Source organism: Taurulus bubalis (assembly GCF_910589615.1).
Source record: "Taurulus bubalis genome assembly, chromosome: 3".
NCBI lineage: Eukaryota > Metazoa > Chordata > Actinopteri > Perciformes > Cottidae > Taurulus > Taurulus bubalis.
In genome coordinates, this window is record NC_136591.1 from 30,701,995 (window position 1) to 30,720,079 (window position 18,085).

The following is an 18,085-nucleotide window of genomic DNA, read 5'->3' on the forward strand; positions in this document are numbered from 1 at the left end:
ATTATTTAATGGCGGGTTTTAGCCAATCGATGACAAAATTATCTGATTTCAACAACAGTATCGGTGCACCACCCATTAGTTTTATGACCATCTTTAATAGCTGTACAGTAAACAGTAGTTGCTTCTAATAGCCGTTCTACCCGGCTCTGCTCGAGCATGACAGCTCTGCACACTGCAAAGCATGGAACTTTTTATTTCCATCTCTCTTTCTTAATTTCTATCGTATTCAGCTTCAAGCCTATATTTGACTTTAAATGGTATAAAAAAAGGTTCTCTTTGAATGCTGAGCTACACTAATTGTTCGGCTCTCACTGGCTTCTCCATCTTTCTCGCTTGTCCTACATTTTTCTCCTCCTTCTTTGAGTAATATTAGTGATTTCCACAGCTGCCATCATTCCATGCTGTCTCACCTCTAATACTCTGTACAGTATTTATGATAACGACTACTACACTGCTCTGTATCACTACTCTACTTTTATCTCTCGCCCCTCAGTCCACGCTGCAGGAGCTAAAGTGAAGGATTTAGAGGATGAAGCTGACAGGCTCTTGGAGAAGCTGCAGCCAATCAAAAAGCTTCAGGACAATTTAAGGCGAAACATCTCGCAAATCAAGGAACTGATCAACCAAGCTAGGAAACAAGCTAACTCAGTAAGTCATCAACACACTGTCCGACTGAGAGTTAAGTGTATGACGACACAATCATACCCTCAACAATAGTTTTACAATCATGTACTAAGATTTCATGGTCATAAATATCTGTAAACTCACCTTGTATTGTTTAATAAAGTTAATTAATTCATGCAATTATTTTTCATGTATTATTTATGCTGTATTTCCTGCAAGTGCAGTTTAACGTTGGTCATTTCTTTGTAAAAGATAAAAGTGGCTATCTATTCCTCTTTTCTCTCCAAACCATGTTTTCCATGACAGTAATTTAAGGCGTCTTTTTACGATCTGAGATATACATTTTATACCAAATACTTTCTTGTTACTTGTCAGTTTGGGTCGCAATGTCAATTTCCGAAAATTACAGAAAGGTTCATGACAAAAATTTGAAAGAGGTTGATTTTTTTCTTAATTTCTCTTCTTTTTCTTCCTCTTTCCAGATTAAAGTGTCAGTGTCATCAGGTGGTGACTGTCTTCGTAGTTATCGCCCTGATATCAGGAAAGGGAGGTACAATACCATCATCCTTAATGTTAAAACCACCACACCTGATAACCTGCTCTTCTACCTGGGATCAGTCAAATATGTAAGTATGCGATTGAGTACAAAGCACAAATATACAACATTTAAGTATTTCATTGTCAAAATTACAGTAGTAGGTGCACCTTGTGCTTTATATTGTATGCTCATTCTCTTGTAGATATTTTCTGGAAGCTTATCTTAACCTCAATTATAATCAGAGCAGCAATATGACTGGAGTTAAACCATACTCTTTAGTCACAAACAGCTTCTTTTTTTTGCATCTGGCCAAAATATCAGAAATGTTTAAAAACCAGAGGGCTGCCAGGAGTTGGTCCTCACAAATATAGATAACAGCATTACCAAAACTTAACTGTGATCTATCATCTATGTACAGTAGATATTTAAAGCTATCAATCAGACTTGTATTTGCATGATAATACAATGATAATAACACTCATTTGGTCAGTTTTAATAACTAATCCGTCTGTTTGGCTCTGGGAGAAATAATGATCAAACTTTGTCTATATATGGCTCTTGTATTATTGCTAACAAAATAGAACATCTAGTTGACACTTTCTCATTTTTTATGTTACATATTAAAGCATTAATCATATTTAAAACAATGTTGAGGGGTTGTATATTGTGGCGCATTTGTCATACTTCAAAATGTTCCAAGGGTGTGCACACACACACACACATAAACAAACTCAGAAGTATACATGCACAGAGGGAAGCACACAATTGCATTCCCCTTTCTCAGCCACACACACAGCCTACACACACTCCCAGAGTGATTTGTCTAATATAAGAATAATTAATACTTCTTGACACATACTCACTAACACCCTTATAAACATAGCACACTGCTGTTTTAAGGTACCACTGATAATCCCTAAGTGTGCATATTTGTGGGGACGTGTGTGTGCGTGGGGACGTGTGTGTGTGTGTGTGTGTGTCCTAAGGAGCAGCAGCAATTAACAACAAGTTTATGTTGCTATCTGCTTTAGCCTGATTTCCCCTGAGAAATCACTGCTTTGCTTCATCTGACTGGGAAGTCTTGAACGCGCATTCAAGTGTGTGTTTGTGTGTGTGTTTCTCTCACTAATATTCTCTAATAGGGAAGAATTCAGTATGAATAGTAATGCTCTGTTTGTGTGTGTGCGTGTGTGTATGCGCGCACACCTCTACCATTTCACTAATAGTGTGTAATGCCAGTTGAATAATAAAGATGCTGCACTGTGATCTGTGCTAATGAATAATCGCCATTACCCTGGAGAGTCTAAGTGTGTGTAGCTGTGTGTGTGTGTATGTGTGTCATTTGTGTCTTCAAATGTGACTCCCTAATAATACTATATGAATAATAATGTCCGTGTGTGAATGTGTACTTCAAAGACAATATCCAGATGAGAACATATGCTAAAAATTCTCTTATTAATTTTTTGGGGCTCATACATAAGTAATATGACCGTAATCAAAATACAGCAAGATCCTGCGAAAATCTACTGATAGTGTAACGGTTAGAAGGACTAGGACCCAGAAGCACGACTCACGAGACAGAGGTAGCAAACTCAGAATCCTTTACTTCACACAACAACACTGGAGCGCTTGATTCCGAAACACAAGACAATCTGGCAGGGAACAAGTGCAAGTGAGGGGACCTAAGTAGTGAAGACTAATGAGGGAATGTCCTACAGGTGAGACGGGGATGGGCCAGGTGCAAGGAATGAGGGCTGACGAGGAGGGAGTGACTGATGAAGGGGGCGTGAAGCAGGATCCGTGACAGATAGAGACAGATGGAGGAAACTTCAGCCTTTGTACCCTCAGAATAAAGCGTAGTGTGAAGACGCTCCACCAGTCACTCATGCACTATTCCCACAGTGACAAATACTCCATAGGGTTCTCTGTTCTAAGTAATCTCAATAGAAATTTTGGGATATCTATTAATCATCATCATTTCGCATCACTGCCGACAGTGTTGCTTAACTCATATGTTCTCTCATCTCAGAAGGCTGGAGTTGCATTATACAAATTTCGACAAAAAAACAACAAATTATCATGTATTATTTTATTTATTGCATTATTTAAAGTAAAAGTCGCTCTAATCCATCCTTTGCTTGGCTGGATACAGACCGTCTTCACACCTGAAGGCTAGAGCTGTATCTGATGACCTCTGGTTGAGATGTGTGAGATCTAATGATCAGTATGCATATCTTGCCTAAATTAAAACTTAAACTTGGCATGTTTAAGTTGCTATCTGATTACACAGCAGTCATTTATAATGCACATTCGAGTCGGACTGAAAAGCTGGGAAACAACCAGGGGGTTAAAATGGGGGAACCCTCACAGCCGATCCACATATATAGAAAGTGTTTCATGGAACAAATAGGCTTCATTTTATAAAATGTATCACCACAGTTCAGGATTTATATTAAGGGGCGCTGGCCCCCCTTAAAACCGCAATTATTCTCTCGGCGCCCCCCCTACGATTTGTTCTATTTTAAGGCTATTTTTATCGCGTCTAGTGATGCGTAATCTTCAAATACAGCTGTTCAAAACAAACAAATATCCTGTTGTATTTCATTACAGGCAGATTCCCCTCACTCCCTACGGTGGGTCGAGGAGATAAAATCAAGGAATCAATACATGCTCCTGTAGATTCGTTGATTTCTGTATTTACAGAAGACTGAGTCTTCCTCACATCTCGCTTAGGTTTCGCTTCCAGTGTTTATTCCGGTATAATCCGCGGCTGTATTGGTGCAGCGGAGAGGGGGGAATTACTGTGGGGTGACATTATACTTTCTGACTTGTTGAGTGAGTATCTCGATGCCTTGGATAGAATGCCACACTGCAGCGCAAAAAATCAACTCACTTGACATCCTAATGTATGAAACTGCCATGTGTTTACTTATTAATGGAAGGTGCCGGAACGCCGCTCTGGATTGTTCAGGCCCACTTTAACCCCCCAGGGCGGCAACTAAATGAAACTTTGATTGTGGGTTGTGGGCAAATTCACTGCTGAGAAAACTACTTTGACCAGCTTTTCAGCCCAACTCCAATTAACTTTCTTGTTTGTGCAAAGACCACCATCACAAAGTGTTGGATTACTTCGTAAATGTCCTCCATGTAATGTTCCCGATAGCATTTAAAGGGTAATTTCCCTGATTTTGACACACTGATTGTGGACCCAATGTAGGGATTTAAAGTCAGGATATTTGGTCTGTTTCTTTTAGAACCCACAACTTAATGGCAGTGCAGCACAAAATTCATGTAGTACCTATTAAATATACTTGAAAGCCCACCGCAGCCCATAATAGATACAGTACATCTGTATACAAACAAATGAATAAAGTATACAGTCTATCTATCTATCTATCTATCTATCTATCTATCTATCTATCTATATATGATGGCCTTGTGATGGCCAATTAACTGAAGCAATCTGGTTCAAAATTGGGGGAAACAATACAACAAACCTAAATAACAAAGAGATCGTCTTTATTTCTCTCTCCTGCTCCTCTCTCCTTCCTTTCTCACTTTAATTAATTTTTGACATGATGACTTATCACAAGCAATATATTGCACAATGTCATATTTCAAAAACAGATAATATACAGTACATTGAGCATATGTCTTCCGTGTGTCTCAGGTTGATTTCCTTGCCTTGGAGATGCGTAAGGGGAAGGTGAATTTCCTCTGGGACGTGGGTTCAGGTGTGGGGAGGGTGGAATATCCTCATCACACCATCCATGATGGGAACTGGCACAGAATAGAGGCGTCTCGGTAAGGAGTTAGCACACACACACACACACACACACACACACACACACACACACACACACACACACACACACACACACACACGCACATTCATGCACATGCTTTGTATCTCTGACACATATACAGTGTTTTTTTATTCAAACTGGTTTCCAAAGCCAACACCGATGCTGTGCTGTTGTAAAACCAGGAATATTGATGAGCATAATGATGATACACTGCTCTGGCACTTACATTATATTCAGACATACATACATTTGCATAACATGCACCCACAAACTGAACTTACAACGTTCGAAATTGGCATTACAAATGCATAGCACATACTGCATCTCCAGGTCCCACTCTGTCTGTATCTTACTAACAGGTTGCTGATCTTTATCACAGTATTTATATACCTTATTATTTATCTATGAATATTTTTAAGATTTTAAGAAAGCCCTATTCATTGCAAACTCTTAAAAAAAATGTTATATCCTTACTTTTTAATATTATTTTGGGGTGTGCCAAGGATATCAAATATAACACTACACTACAACCTAATTCAAACAACAACCAATAGTGTCAGCAAACATAACCCAACAACCACAGGACATCATTCTATTCAAGCTGCGGTGGAAACATGTTGTCTCACTTGGGAAATGCAGCCTTGACAGTGTGGCGCATCATTGCAGAGATGCAGTATAATCTAGTAGGTCTAGTTTTTCTCTGTGAAAGCTACATTGGTGCTATATACAGACTATCCAACACCAGAGCCATTCACAGCAGCATCATATATTACCATGCAAGAGATTTCCCAAATGTGTTTTTCAATGGGATCACACAGACTATAAGTCTTAAAAATGTGCCCCTACTCGACAGAGAAATGCTGTTCCTGCTTTGAAAACAAACTCCAAGGTGGGAGATTTCACTTTACAGCTCTGAAGTTGCACTGCTACAAACTTGTTCCACTACGCATTTCTATCATTCATCTTAAGCACCAAGAGTTCATAAAAACTGATTCCAAGTGGCTTCGACAGCTTCAGTCATTGTAACTGTCTTTCAGGAAATATAGAATGGCAAACAAAGTAACATCAAACCCGTCTTTCTCCTTCTCTCTGTCTCTAGTAATGGGTTGAATGGCACTATATCAGTATATCCTCTGGAAGGCGCTATGGCTGCTATGATGCCGACCCCGGCCAGTGCCAACTCGCCCACAGCCTACACCATCTTGGACGTTGACCAGAATGCCTACCTGTTTGTAGGAGGAATATTCAGCACTGTCAAGGTATGTCCGTCTCTTATATGTGTGTAACAGCATCAAGAAACCTGTCGATCTAATTATTTTCCTCCTTCTATCATTTAGAAAGCAGATGCCGTACGAACAACAACGTTCACCGGCTGCATGGGGGAGACCTTCTTGGATGGTAAACCTGTTGGACTGTGGAACTACAGAGACAGACACGGAGACTGTAAAGGATGTGTTGTCAGGTATACAAACACGTATTCATAAAGTTTTCATATTTGATAAATGCTAGTGCAGTGCCTGTTCAAAACTTGCCCGTTCAGCTGTGAGAGAAGCTACAGGGTGCCTTGAAACTTAAGCATACTTCAGAGAACCAGTTGTGAGAACTGCTTGCTGGTAAATTATACCGAATCATTCATTTAATAGGCAGTGTGCAATCCATACTGGCAGTTACATCCGGCCCGGCTAGGGCAGTTATTTTGCCGGCAATAATGTTGTAATAGTGGATATGGATGCCCCCCAATATCCGGCTCTAAACGGGAACCGATAAGATAAGTAAATAACAGGAGTATCAATGAGGTCTGGCGTTAACGGTTCGGTACTCTAGAAGTTACAGAGTGAGATGTCCGCGGAAAAAAGCAGCGTTGCAATACTCCTCTCTTTCTCTCTGTGTCTGTGTCTGAGTCGTGCTTTACTCTGACACACACACACCGACCCAATACAGCGTGAGACACACATCATGGATGACAAAACAAAAAGATCCAAAGTGTGGCTACATTTTACTGAAGTAGGTGCTGAGAACTCTCGTATCAAATGCAATAAAACCCTCACAAGTAAGGGAGGGAACAGCAACAGTTCATCACAGCCTTTGGCCAACAAGCAGAGAATACATTCTGTGGCGAGCAGCCGTCCGTCCTCGTCCATAGCCGTTAGAGATGTCATGCAGAGTTTGGTAATGAGAATAGGCTAAACAATGACAGCTAATCGCACAGCTAGTTGTTTAACTGCGACTGTATTTTAAGGATGTGGGAACTTGTTGTAGATTGTCAGGCTGAGGCTGCAGCCATGACCCAGCAAAGTTTAATTGTAGTCATCCAGCATTCATGTGGCGTTAGCAGGCTATATCTGGTAAGTAGTGAACCGCAGTCAATGAGCAGCTTTCTTTCCACTGTGGATTACATGCTAAACTGGAGAGAGAGAGAGAGAGTGAGAGAGAGAGAGAGAGACAACAGGCCACTACATTGTTACTTTGCAATTTATTTTTGTCAATTCCAACTCCTTTGACAGTTGGAAATGAAGCAATAGTAAAATGGATTATTTCTTATCTGTTTTTGTAGCCCGCAGCGTTCAGATAGTGAGGGGACAGTTCAGCTGGATGGCGAGGGCTACGCCGCAGTGGGGCGACCCACCAGGTGGAACCCCAATGTTTCCTCCGTGACCTTCAAGTTCCGCACATTTTCCTCTGAATCTCTGCTCATGTATTTGGCCACTGAAGATATGGTACGTATGCAACATAGTGAAAGGGGATGAAACCTAAATGATTATAATCCATGTAAATATCAGATCTGATAGCCAGGACTAACTTTGCTTTGTTTGCCAAACGAATATTTTAAAGGTACCACCCTTCCTCCACGACCGATGTAGAACCAATAAGAATAATTTTAGTGCGATATAGTCACAGTTTAGAACAACAACAAAATACAACAAATTATAATCAACACACACACACACACACACACACACACACACACACACACACACACACACATATACACACATGTTGAGCTGACAAGTTTGCAAAGTTAACATGCTGCAGGAAGTTAAATTATTTTAGAGTAATGTCTGGAATGTGCTCTTTCGTTTTTAATTCCCATATTTATATGTTTAGCCACAAGACATGTATAAATACATCAAAATAAGTCAAAGTCAGTTTTATTTGTCACTTCTTCTATTTGTGCAAACATACAGAAGATCTGAAATTGTGTTTCAGGATATATTGTTTTCAGCCTTTCAGCTATTGGATTGTTTTGGGATTTTAAATTTCACTACCTCACAACAATTTCTCGCTGCTACCTCTGTAGAAGGACTTTATGTCCCTGGAGCTGTCAGAGGGCAAGGTGAAGGTGAACTTTGACCTCGGGTCAGGAGTTGGCAGTGCCGTATCAGCTAACCGCCACAATGATGGGCACTGGAAATCCCTCACCATGTCAAGAAACAAGAAACAAGGTAACACAACAGCAACAATCTACACTAGGCCACGAGTCGAGAGCAGCATGAAGGAGATTTGATAATCTGAAACAAATTATACTATTATATTAGTCTAGATTACATAAAACAATAAGTATTTATCTTTGTTCAAACAGGTAGTCTCATTAAGATGAATACATATTTTCTTTTACTCATAATTTACATACACAAGACATTGGTTCCACATGAAATAAAACAATTACAAGTAGCATATCAAAGATTTAAATGTCAAAGTATATCATCTCTGTCAGCCTGTTCTGTTGTTATTTATGTCTCTTCACCTGTTTACAAAGCCACGGTGACCGTAGTGGACATTGACAGTGGTGCTGAGGAGAAGATAGTGACCTCGTCTCAAGGCTCAGCTGCTGGTCTGAACCTTGGGGAACACCAGAAGATCTATTTTGGAGGGCTGCCTACCATTGGAAACTACAGGTACACACACACACACACACACACACACACACACACACACACACACACACACACACACACACACTGATTTAAGACATTCAAGTGCACATTTAGACAGTTGCATATACTGTACATGTATTTACTGTAAAGTAGGCCGTAATATGTTATGTATATTTTATTCAAAGTGAAAGCAGGATTGTTCACTTTTTGAAGATAATGTAGATAAGGAAGTTTTTCTAATTAATATGTAATATACATTTTAACCAAATTCTCCTAATGTTAAATGTCTATGACACTTAATTGCTGTTAAATTAATCTAGTTAGACTGTTTTTTTCTTTAGATTAATGAGTAGGTGAAGTACAATCATCTGTTTCACAACAATTATAACTCTTCTCACATCTTTTAGTCTGTCACAATCCATGTGGCAGAATGTTGATGAGTTTAGATTAGTTATTAGTTGAAACTGTGTTTGTGAAGTGTGCTAATGTTCTGATATTATGTTTTATCTTAACAGCATGACAGCCAGGTAAATAAATACATCTTATAATAAGAATAGTTTGATTTATTTTGCCCTCTGCATGAGGCTAGCAGTGCTGATGACGCTGTACATTTCAAAGTAAATGTTTATGTGCCTTTGTTTGTGTCTTGGCTGGCATCTGATGGCTCCTGCTCCTTCACACGGCAGCTGGAAATCACTTTCTCTATCCTTTATTTATCAGATTTTTATGTTTGTCTGTTCGGAAAACCTTTACGTGGAATTTCTCACAATTTTGACTCTGCCTTATTTGAATCATTACTATAAACATATTCAAAAACCTGACATTACATATACATGAATTATGCTATGAATGGATTCATATTATACATTCTGCGTAATATGGACACACGGCATATCAAGACTTGACTTCCAACCGTCCCTCTGCTTCTGGATACATGATGCAATAGCTTTCCTGCTGCAGTAATTCATCTTTTTTATTATTTGTATTACACCACTGAGAGACAGGAAATGCAATGGAGTTTGAAAGGTCTTCAGCTGTATGTACTTTTATTAAAACTATTGTAATATTGTGATAGGTCAGAGGTCACTTTGAAGCGGTATGCTGGCTGTCTTCGGGAGATTGAAGTCTCCAGGACTCCCTATAGTCTCCTCAGCAGCTCAGATTATACCGGGGTCACTAAAGGATGTAATGTAGAGGTAAGATTGTCTACAGCTATGCAGTATATTTATACTCTCACAACACTTAGACTCTATTATAGAGGTAATAGAGGACTGTCTAATTGCATGTAGCATATGTCAAAATAAACATCTGCAGAATCTGCTAAAACCTGTATAATAGTGTTAAAATTGTCCACTTACATTGTTCCATTGGAAGTGATTTATCATAATTTATTTTGTACATAACTTTATTCAGGAAATAAAAGTGTGTTTCTGTAAGACATAGTAGGAAAGAGAGAAAGAGTGAAGGTTAGAAATGTAATAAGCAGTTAAAACTGTATACGCATTGAATCATCTGCATCGGGAATTTCAATAACATGACATTCACCATGATTTCTATACACTGGTGCCATTCATTTGTAGAAACATTCAGCCATGGTTGCAGAGTTTATAAAGATTGTATGGAAGATTATAAAGGCCCAGGGTTGAGTACATGTAGAGTGAAGGTCTTTCGGTTCCTTATCCGTCTTTTTTCTTCCTTCACCAGTCTGCTAGGCAACGAGTGGGTGGTGTGTGTGTCTGTGAGCGTGTGTGCGTGTGTGCGTGCGTGTGTGCGTGTGTGTGAGTATTTTAACTTTGAAACCAACTCAAAATAATGAGAAGTGACTGATGGTGCATCTGTAAAACGGCAAGCATCTAAAAGTTATTCTCTTGCACTGTTATAGTTAAGCTTGTTAAGACTTGTTTTTCACTACTTTAGCTTTTCAAATCCTTGTTTTACTTTTCCATCTGACTGTGATTTATATAATTTAAGATTTAACAATTCACCTATTCACTGATGTATGTTTAAATACTTGTAATGTTCTCCTTCTCACAGAACCTGTATACAGTCAGTTTCTCTAAGCCGGGATACATGGAGCTGGGCGGTCTGTCGCTGGCGGTTGGCACAGAGATCAGCCTGTCATTCAGCACTCGGGCCGACACTGGGACCATAATGCTGGCAGTAGGCGGAGCTTCACCAATCGGCCAGCAGGTTCCGTTTCATATGTTTTGTTCATTTAAATTGTGACTCACTTTCTTCACGTTGCGATTTATTTTGCAGGTCCGTAATTTCTAAATAATTCCAGGAAGAATCATGGAAAAGACTTGGCTTGAATGATGAATTTAAAAACCAAAATAATAAACCAAACCAAATACGAAACCAAATTAATACATTTGTTATTAATTTATTATTATATACTTAAATCTTTATGTTGAATTGTATGGTTGAATGTAATGAAATTATTTAGTTTTTGGGTCTGCGTACAGTATACATTATTGAAACTGATTCTTTTTAAGTTTACAAAATTAACACTTTTTCTAATTTCCATATATGGTATAATTAATAATATATATCAAATAATCATTAATAGCGGTTAGGTATGAATCCCTATGTTGGAAAATATAAGTAAACTTGGGAACCTGTAAAACAACAAAGCATCAATCCATTTATTCGCCTCTTTTCTGAAAATCTTTCCACCACAGGTCCGAAACACAAACCTCCTGAGCTCCAAGAGGAGACGCAGGCAGTCGGGAGAGGTGGGTTCAACACATGGAGACACTCTCACACGCCCACACTGTACCCTTTACCTAATGATGTTTTCATAAGTGCATATTAATGAGATTTACATTTTTTGGCAACTGGGCTAATTGGATTCCCCTTTATCAAACACACACACACACACACACACACACACACACACACACACACACACACACACACACACACACACACACATGTCCATTGACAGATACATATAGTAGCTGTCCTAGCTTTTAGCTGACCATGCAAGCATGCATGCACACACACACACACACACACACACACACACACACACACACGCACACACACTCATACATGCACACAAGCATTCTTTCTTTAAGTGAATGAAGTTTCCATAAGTGCATATCAATGAGATTTGAGTTTGTTGGCAGCTTTGCTGATTAGATTGTCTTACGGCTAAAAACATTCACACACATATATAAATACACACACACACACACACACACACACACACACACACACACACACACACACACACACATGCTGACTCACACGCGCTTCAAGTCCCTGTACTGATACAGCCCTCTTTCATCCTAATCACTGATAAATAAACAAATCCAGTCCTTCATCTATGCTGGAAACTGGTATATTTTGTGTTTAAGTATTGTGTCTGCACTTGTGTCTGTGTGTGTGTGTGTGTGTGTGTGTGTGTGTGTGTGTGTGTGTGTGTGTGTGTGTGTGAGAGAGAGAGAGAGAGGACAGAGGGTTACCTCTGGCTTATCCATCATCACTGGTTGTTGGGCGCATAAATCTATTTTTACTAACTATGCTGGCAGGCAGGGCGTGTGTGTGTGTACATGTGGTTGTGTGTGTGTGGAGAAAGGTTAAGCGAGGTTAAAAACACCATCAACTCAACTTGGCCCTGACTAATGGGTGTTTTAGAGAGGGACAGAGAAACAGGGGAGAGAGAAGGGGACAGGAGACAAAGGATGGAGGGATAGCGGAGGGAGATTTAGAGGTGAATGGAAGGAGAGAGGGGAAAGAGCAGAACCGGAAAGAAGTGAAATGATACGAAGGGGGAGGAGAGGAGAAATGACGGGGAGAGTTGATTGTAGACAGAGAGAATGGTCACAGAGAGGAGAGATGAAGAAGAAAGTAGTGTGAGTGTAGAGTGTAGTAAGATGAGGGAGAGCCAGAGAGGTAGTGAGAAAGATGAAGCCAAAAGGAAAGAGAGAGGACAGATTGTTCAGCTTGACCTTTCACAATATATATTTCACAAATCTGGGGCATTTTTGCTTAAATAAAGAAATTATGCAGTAATAGTAGTTAAGTACTGAAGACATATAGACGAAGAGATAAATATTAAACAAACACGAAACACCCTCCGTCACCCTGTCTGTATTCTGGACACAGTTCTGGTCTGCCATACTTATACAACCTTGCACCAAAATTGGCTCACACATGACACCCAAAATATGATCATACATGTATAAACTTCAAAAGCTGAGGGGTTGAAAATACTGAAAGTAGAAGAGATGTGTGAATGTTTTACATGTGATTTTCTCATGAGTGTGTAGCTCTTTCCATGCATATTAGCTGCAACACAGTCTGTTGCATATTCTTTCATGTGTGTGTGTGTGTGTGTGTGTGTGTGTGTGTGTGTGTGTGTGTGTGTGTGTGTGTGTGTGTGTGTGTGTGTGTGTGTCTGTGTGTGTGTCTGTCTGTGTGAGTTCATCTGCAGTAGTCTGCCTTTGTCTGTACGTGTGACATGTGACTGCGTCCGTACACCTGCGTGTGCGTGTGCATGCCTTTGTATCTGTGTAAGTGTGTCTGTGCGAGGCAGCTCGGCGAGAGGCATGTTGTAGCTACATCTCAGTTCAATTTGTTGCCGACCTCAAATTGAAATTCCATTTTCAGGTGGTAAATTGTCTCCCACTTCGCCCTCTGGCACACAGTGAATTAAAATTCAAATTAGCCTGACCCTGCACCACTGCTCTCTAGCACCTCTCTGTCTGTCTCTCTCTTTCTCTCTCTACCCATCTCTATCTCGCTCGCTGTTTTGCTCTCTGCCCTCTCATCTCTTCCCCCTATTATCCTCTCCTTTCTGTTCCTCTCATCTCTTGTTATCCTTTCCTCTCCTTTCCTCTCCTCTCCTCTCCACTCCTACCTCTCTTATTTCCCCCCAATTTCTCTCTATAAACCCCTTCACCTCACCTCTCCATACTCATCTCCTCTTTCGCCTTTTGACTTCACTTTAATCCCCAGTCTTTCCTCCCTCCTGTTTGTCATTTCTCCTCCCTTCAATCTGTTTTTTTTTTTGTCCTGCCTTGTCCTTCCTTTCTCCTCCTCTCCTCTTCCCGACAAACATTTAAAGAATTACAACATGCATGAGGTGGTCAAATGTAATCCCAGTTGGCTACCTAATATGCATAGTGATGGGATATACTATCAGATGAATCCTTAATGGAACCGTTTTGAACAGATTCACTTTTATTATTTAAATCCTTGTTTCATGAATTCAAGCAGGTAGCAACTACTGCTGAGAACTTTCTCTTCAAAAAGTCCAAGCTGCTGATGTTTTAAATTCAGATGTTTTACAGGACATTGATTTTTGTTTGGCATTATTAAATATGTCTAATGTATTTATGTTTTTTTGGTTTAGCAATAATTGTTTAGAAGTTCTACCTAAAAGCTTTTTCCAGACATTTATTCCACCTTAAAGACAGCCGAAAGCTCTTCAAAATTATATATTTATTTTAATGTATTTGATACATTTGTTTTGTTGGTCAAACTACTACAGTCAGAAATCAACGTTAACGCTCATTTTATTATTTCTAGGAAACAATCTTTAATCTGATTTTATTCATGATTTTGTATTTGCATTTTTGTTTACTTCTGACCTTGTGAGACTTTTATTATCAGTTTTATGTTTTTATTAAGTAACACAGTAATCTTATTACTGCTTACCTCAGACAGGAGACTCTTGAAAAGAGCTTTCTTATCTCAACAAGGTTTGGTCATGGTTAAATAAAGATTATATTTAAAGAAATAACAGACCCACTCTTATAAAGGCTTTAACATGAATGCAAATGTTAATATTAGATGTGTGCTCAACATCAAAATGTTTGCTAGTTCCCCTTCATTTGCTTGTAGTTTCTTTCATAATACTCACTTTCTTATTTTTAGGTACCCATGTTGAGTTCATAATGTTGGATTCTCATATTTCCTGTACTCTTTCCTTTTAAAGGAGTAATGTAGGATGAAATGGCTTTTAACGTGGTATATACTGTGTATCTATAATTGTTGGTTTATAGTAAAATTCAAAGCAATCTTTCATACATCGACCTTAAATGTACCTTTTACGTTTCATCTCCAGCTCTGGGTCTTGAGAGTAGTATGGATTTACAGATTTCCACAGATAATGAAGTGTGTCTCCATCTCCTGCAGCCCTACCTCTCAGTCTTGCTGAACAAAGGCTCTCTCGAGGTCTCGTTGTTTACCGGCAGCCACAGTCTGCGTCGTGTCATCAGACGACCTGACCAAGGCACACTGAATGATGGGATGGAGCACTCGCTGCGCATAGAGAGGCTGCCTGGCAGGTTGGTGTGTGTGTGTGTGTGTGTGTGTACGTGGGTGCGTGCGTGTGTTTGTGTGTTCAGGCCGTGTTGATGTTCCTATCTGTGCCACACAATGTCATGTTGCTATTGAAGACTGACTTGTACTTTGCATAATCAATTTTATACTGTGTGTGTGTGTGTGTGTGTGTGTGTGTGTGTGTGTGTGTGTTTGTCTGTGGGTGCTTTCTATCAGATCTTTTGCAGTTCAGGTGGATGAGGAGGCCAAGAGGGAGGCAGCGCTTCCCAACGACCAGCCAGTGAGCTTGCAGCGCATCTTCCTCGGTGGTATTCCTGCAGACGTAGAACAGACCTCCAACAGAGCCAACGTCCCATTCCAGGGATGTATATGGAACCTCATGGTCAATGCTGTGTATGTAACATCTCATCCATATATGCACCCAGATTTATTGAAACAGGCTTTTCTTTTTTTTATCTGGGCACTTTGGTCTTTCTTTTTTGAAGTACCAGTATTGGAACCGATTAGAGAAGTTCAAGTTCTTTATTTAACCTATGCACAACAACTACATTGTACAACTACAAGTATGTATAAAAAAGAATCATGCAAGTAAAAACAAAATAAGACTCTAAGCATACATTTGTGCAAGTTAAAATATGGGACGAAATATAATATACAAATACTAAAGCCATGTTTTATTATTCTGATACATCCACAGAGTAATGTGGTTCTAACATCACAAAATACATATATAGCAAAAGAACAGTCAACTTTTGATTGCTTTTTTATTTTTAATTCTCTGTCAGTATTTCAACCCGATGGAGGCAAAACTGACCAATTTGATATGATATGATATGATGTGATATGAATTTTATTCGTCAGCTGGTGCTGAAATTTGTCTTGCGACCTAGCAGCCATTGCATGTTTAAACAGAAAACATGAATTACACACATTGACATGACACATTGAAACACAACAAATTTACATACATGGGTACAGATAGTCGAGAGCACATTGTCCACCACTCCGCCTATCTCCGGTTTAGCATCAAAGTCGATTGATGGACAAAAGACTTTTTTAGTCTAACCTTCTTGAAAAGTGGTACCTCGTATCTCCTTCCTGAGGGCAATAACCTGTATTCACTATACAAAACATGATTAGTGTTTGAGGTGATGTTTTTTGCCAACCTCAGCATGCTGTTGTCATACGTGGAAGCATACAGCTCCTGAAGTGGTTGTCCAACAATCTTTGAACAAATGTTTAGTTGTTGTAACATTTGTGACTTTAGGGCTACAGACAGACATTCATACCAGGTGGTACTGCAGTACTGAAGGACACTCATAATGACAGAAGTGAAAAACAAAAGAAGAATCCTTCTACTGGCACCAAAAGATCTTAAACGGCGAAGGAAATAGATTCTTTGCTTTGTTTTCTTACACACTGATTCGATCTGATCTTTCCATGAAAGAAGATGGTCTATTGCTACTCCTAGGTATGTGTATGAACATACCTGATCGATCTGTTCACTATGAATAGTAATAGGAGATTTGCATATCTCCAGTGGTGTACCAAAAGCAATCTCTTCTGTCTTTTTTGTGTTTATGATGAGAGCGTTGTTATCACTCCATTCAACCACCTTATTTACTCTCTGCTGGTGCAGTCCAGGGTCACTGAAACTATTTAAGAGAGAAATTAAAAATGTGTCGTCAGAGTACTTTAGAATGTACTGATCTGGTCCTTTGCTCCTACCCTCAGACAGACATTCTTCAGTACGACAACTGTCAGTATAAAGAGTGAAGAGTAGTAATTTACTTTATTCAGTAAACTTTAACTGTTCACTTTAAATGCACTATATTGATACTTGTGCTTCAAACAATACAGCCTTCCTACTTCCCAAATGTTTACCCAATAATGTTTCCTGGCAATGGAAGACGGACATCATTTTGACCTCATACACTGCTGGGTTAAAGTGTTGTTAATATGATTTCAGGAAGTCATGATGATGCTGTTGAGGATTATGATGATAAAGTCAGCGTCTCTTTCTGCCTGAACAGCAGTAATAGAGCTGTCCAACATCATACAAATACTCATAAATCAAATTACACTCTCATCTTTGTGTGTTTATGATTTTGTCTGTTTATCGCTCATCTCATTTCACCGCTATCACCCCGACGCTGTAACTTCTACGTAATATACATCGGACTGTCAGTGAGTCTTCATCATTCTTTTGTACATTTTCTTGGAACCTACAGTAATTTATATTGAATATATAATATTTTTCTTGAATAATTATATAGATACTTCTTTTTTCTAGCACATAGGAACCTTGCCAGTGAGTGTACTGTGCTCCTGACGCTTGATCTTGTTCAGACTACACGAAAAACACATTCTAGAGGCTATGATTAAATACAAAATTTATGGAAACACAACTGGATGCACATTTGCTCTAGATGGCACAGATTTTCACCCCCAAAATCTACTAACTCTGTCAGTAGCCATTGTAATAGTAAGTTACGCCTGAAGGTTCAATGGTACAGATCTATCATGTATTGTTTCAGCTTAACTGCTTTGGCCAAGCAAATTACATTACATTTCATTTAGCTTACGCTTTTATCCAAAGCGACTTACCTTTTTGCTCTATACACCAAATGGGCTGGGTTCTAAAATGCATCAATTTAAAGTTTCTTTAAATATTTCAGGTACTTTTTCAAATACTTATCAGTCACTTTTCATTATCCACATGAACCCTAGTTTACTTTAAAACTAATGTATGGCTGGTGGGTCATAAACAGAAAGCCTAAATCAGAGCACACAAGGCCAAATTGCCTCCTACCATATAAGCGGTTTCTGATAAGCAATGTAGCATTCAAAAGGCTAATTTTCAAACGAGTCCGGAGCAATGCTCACGCTCTACATGAAAAGCACTGCGGCTCCATTACATCACTTCACAGAGAACAATGGGGGCAAAA

At 39.3% G+C, this 18,085-nt stretch overlaps 1 protein-coding gene across 1 annotated transcript in view; it reads left to right on the forward strand.

Annotated features, from left to right (window-relative positions):
• Nucleotides 1-18,085, forward strand: part of lama2 (laminin, alpha 2) — a 177,849-nt gene that overhangs the window by 145,120 nt on the left and 14,644 nt on the right. The window contains exons 49-62 of the mRNA XM_079214692.1: nucleotides 494-648; nucleotides 1,107-1,250; nucleotides 4,833-4,966; nucleotides 6,068-6,227; nucleotides 6,306-6,430; nucleotides 7,523-7,685; nucleotides 8,267-8,411; nucleotides 8,726-8,864; nucleotides 9,359-9,370; nucleotides 9,919-10,039; nucleotides 10,878-11,033; nucleotides 11,525-11,578; nucleotides 14,991-15,142; nucleotides 15,354-15,530. Of these exons, the coding sequence (XP_079070818.1) occupies nucleotides 494-648; nucleotides 1,107-1,250; nucleotides 4,833-4,966; nucleotides 6,068-6,227; nucleotides 6,306-6,430; nucleotides 7,523-7,685; nucleotides 8,267-8,411; nucleotides 8,726-8,864; nucleotides 9,359-9,370; nucleotides 9,919-10,039; nucleotides 10,878-11,033; nucleotides 11,525-11,578; nucleotides 14,991-15,142; nucleotides 15,354-15,530 (1,837 nt within the window). The remainder of the gene's footprint in view (nucleotides 1-493; nucleotides 649-1,106; nucleotides 1,251-4,832; nucleotides 4,967-6,067; nucleotides 6,228-6,305; nucleotides 6,431-7,522; nucleotides 7,686-8,266; nucleotides 8,412-8,725; nucleotides 8,865-9,358; nucleotides 9,371-9,918; nucleotides 10,040-10,877; nucleotides 11,034-11,524; nucleotides 11,579-14,990; nucleotides 15,143-15,353; nucleotides 15,531-18,085) is intronic.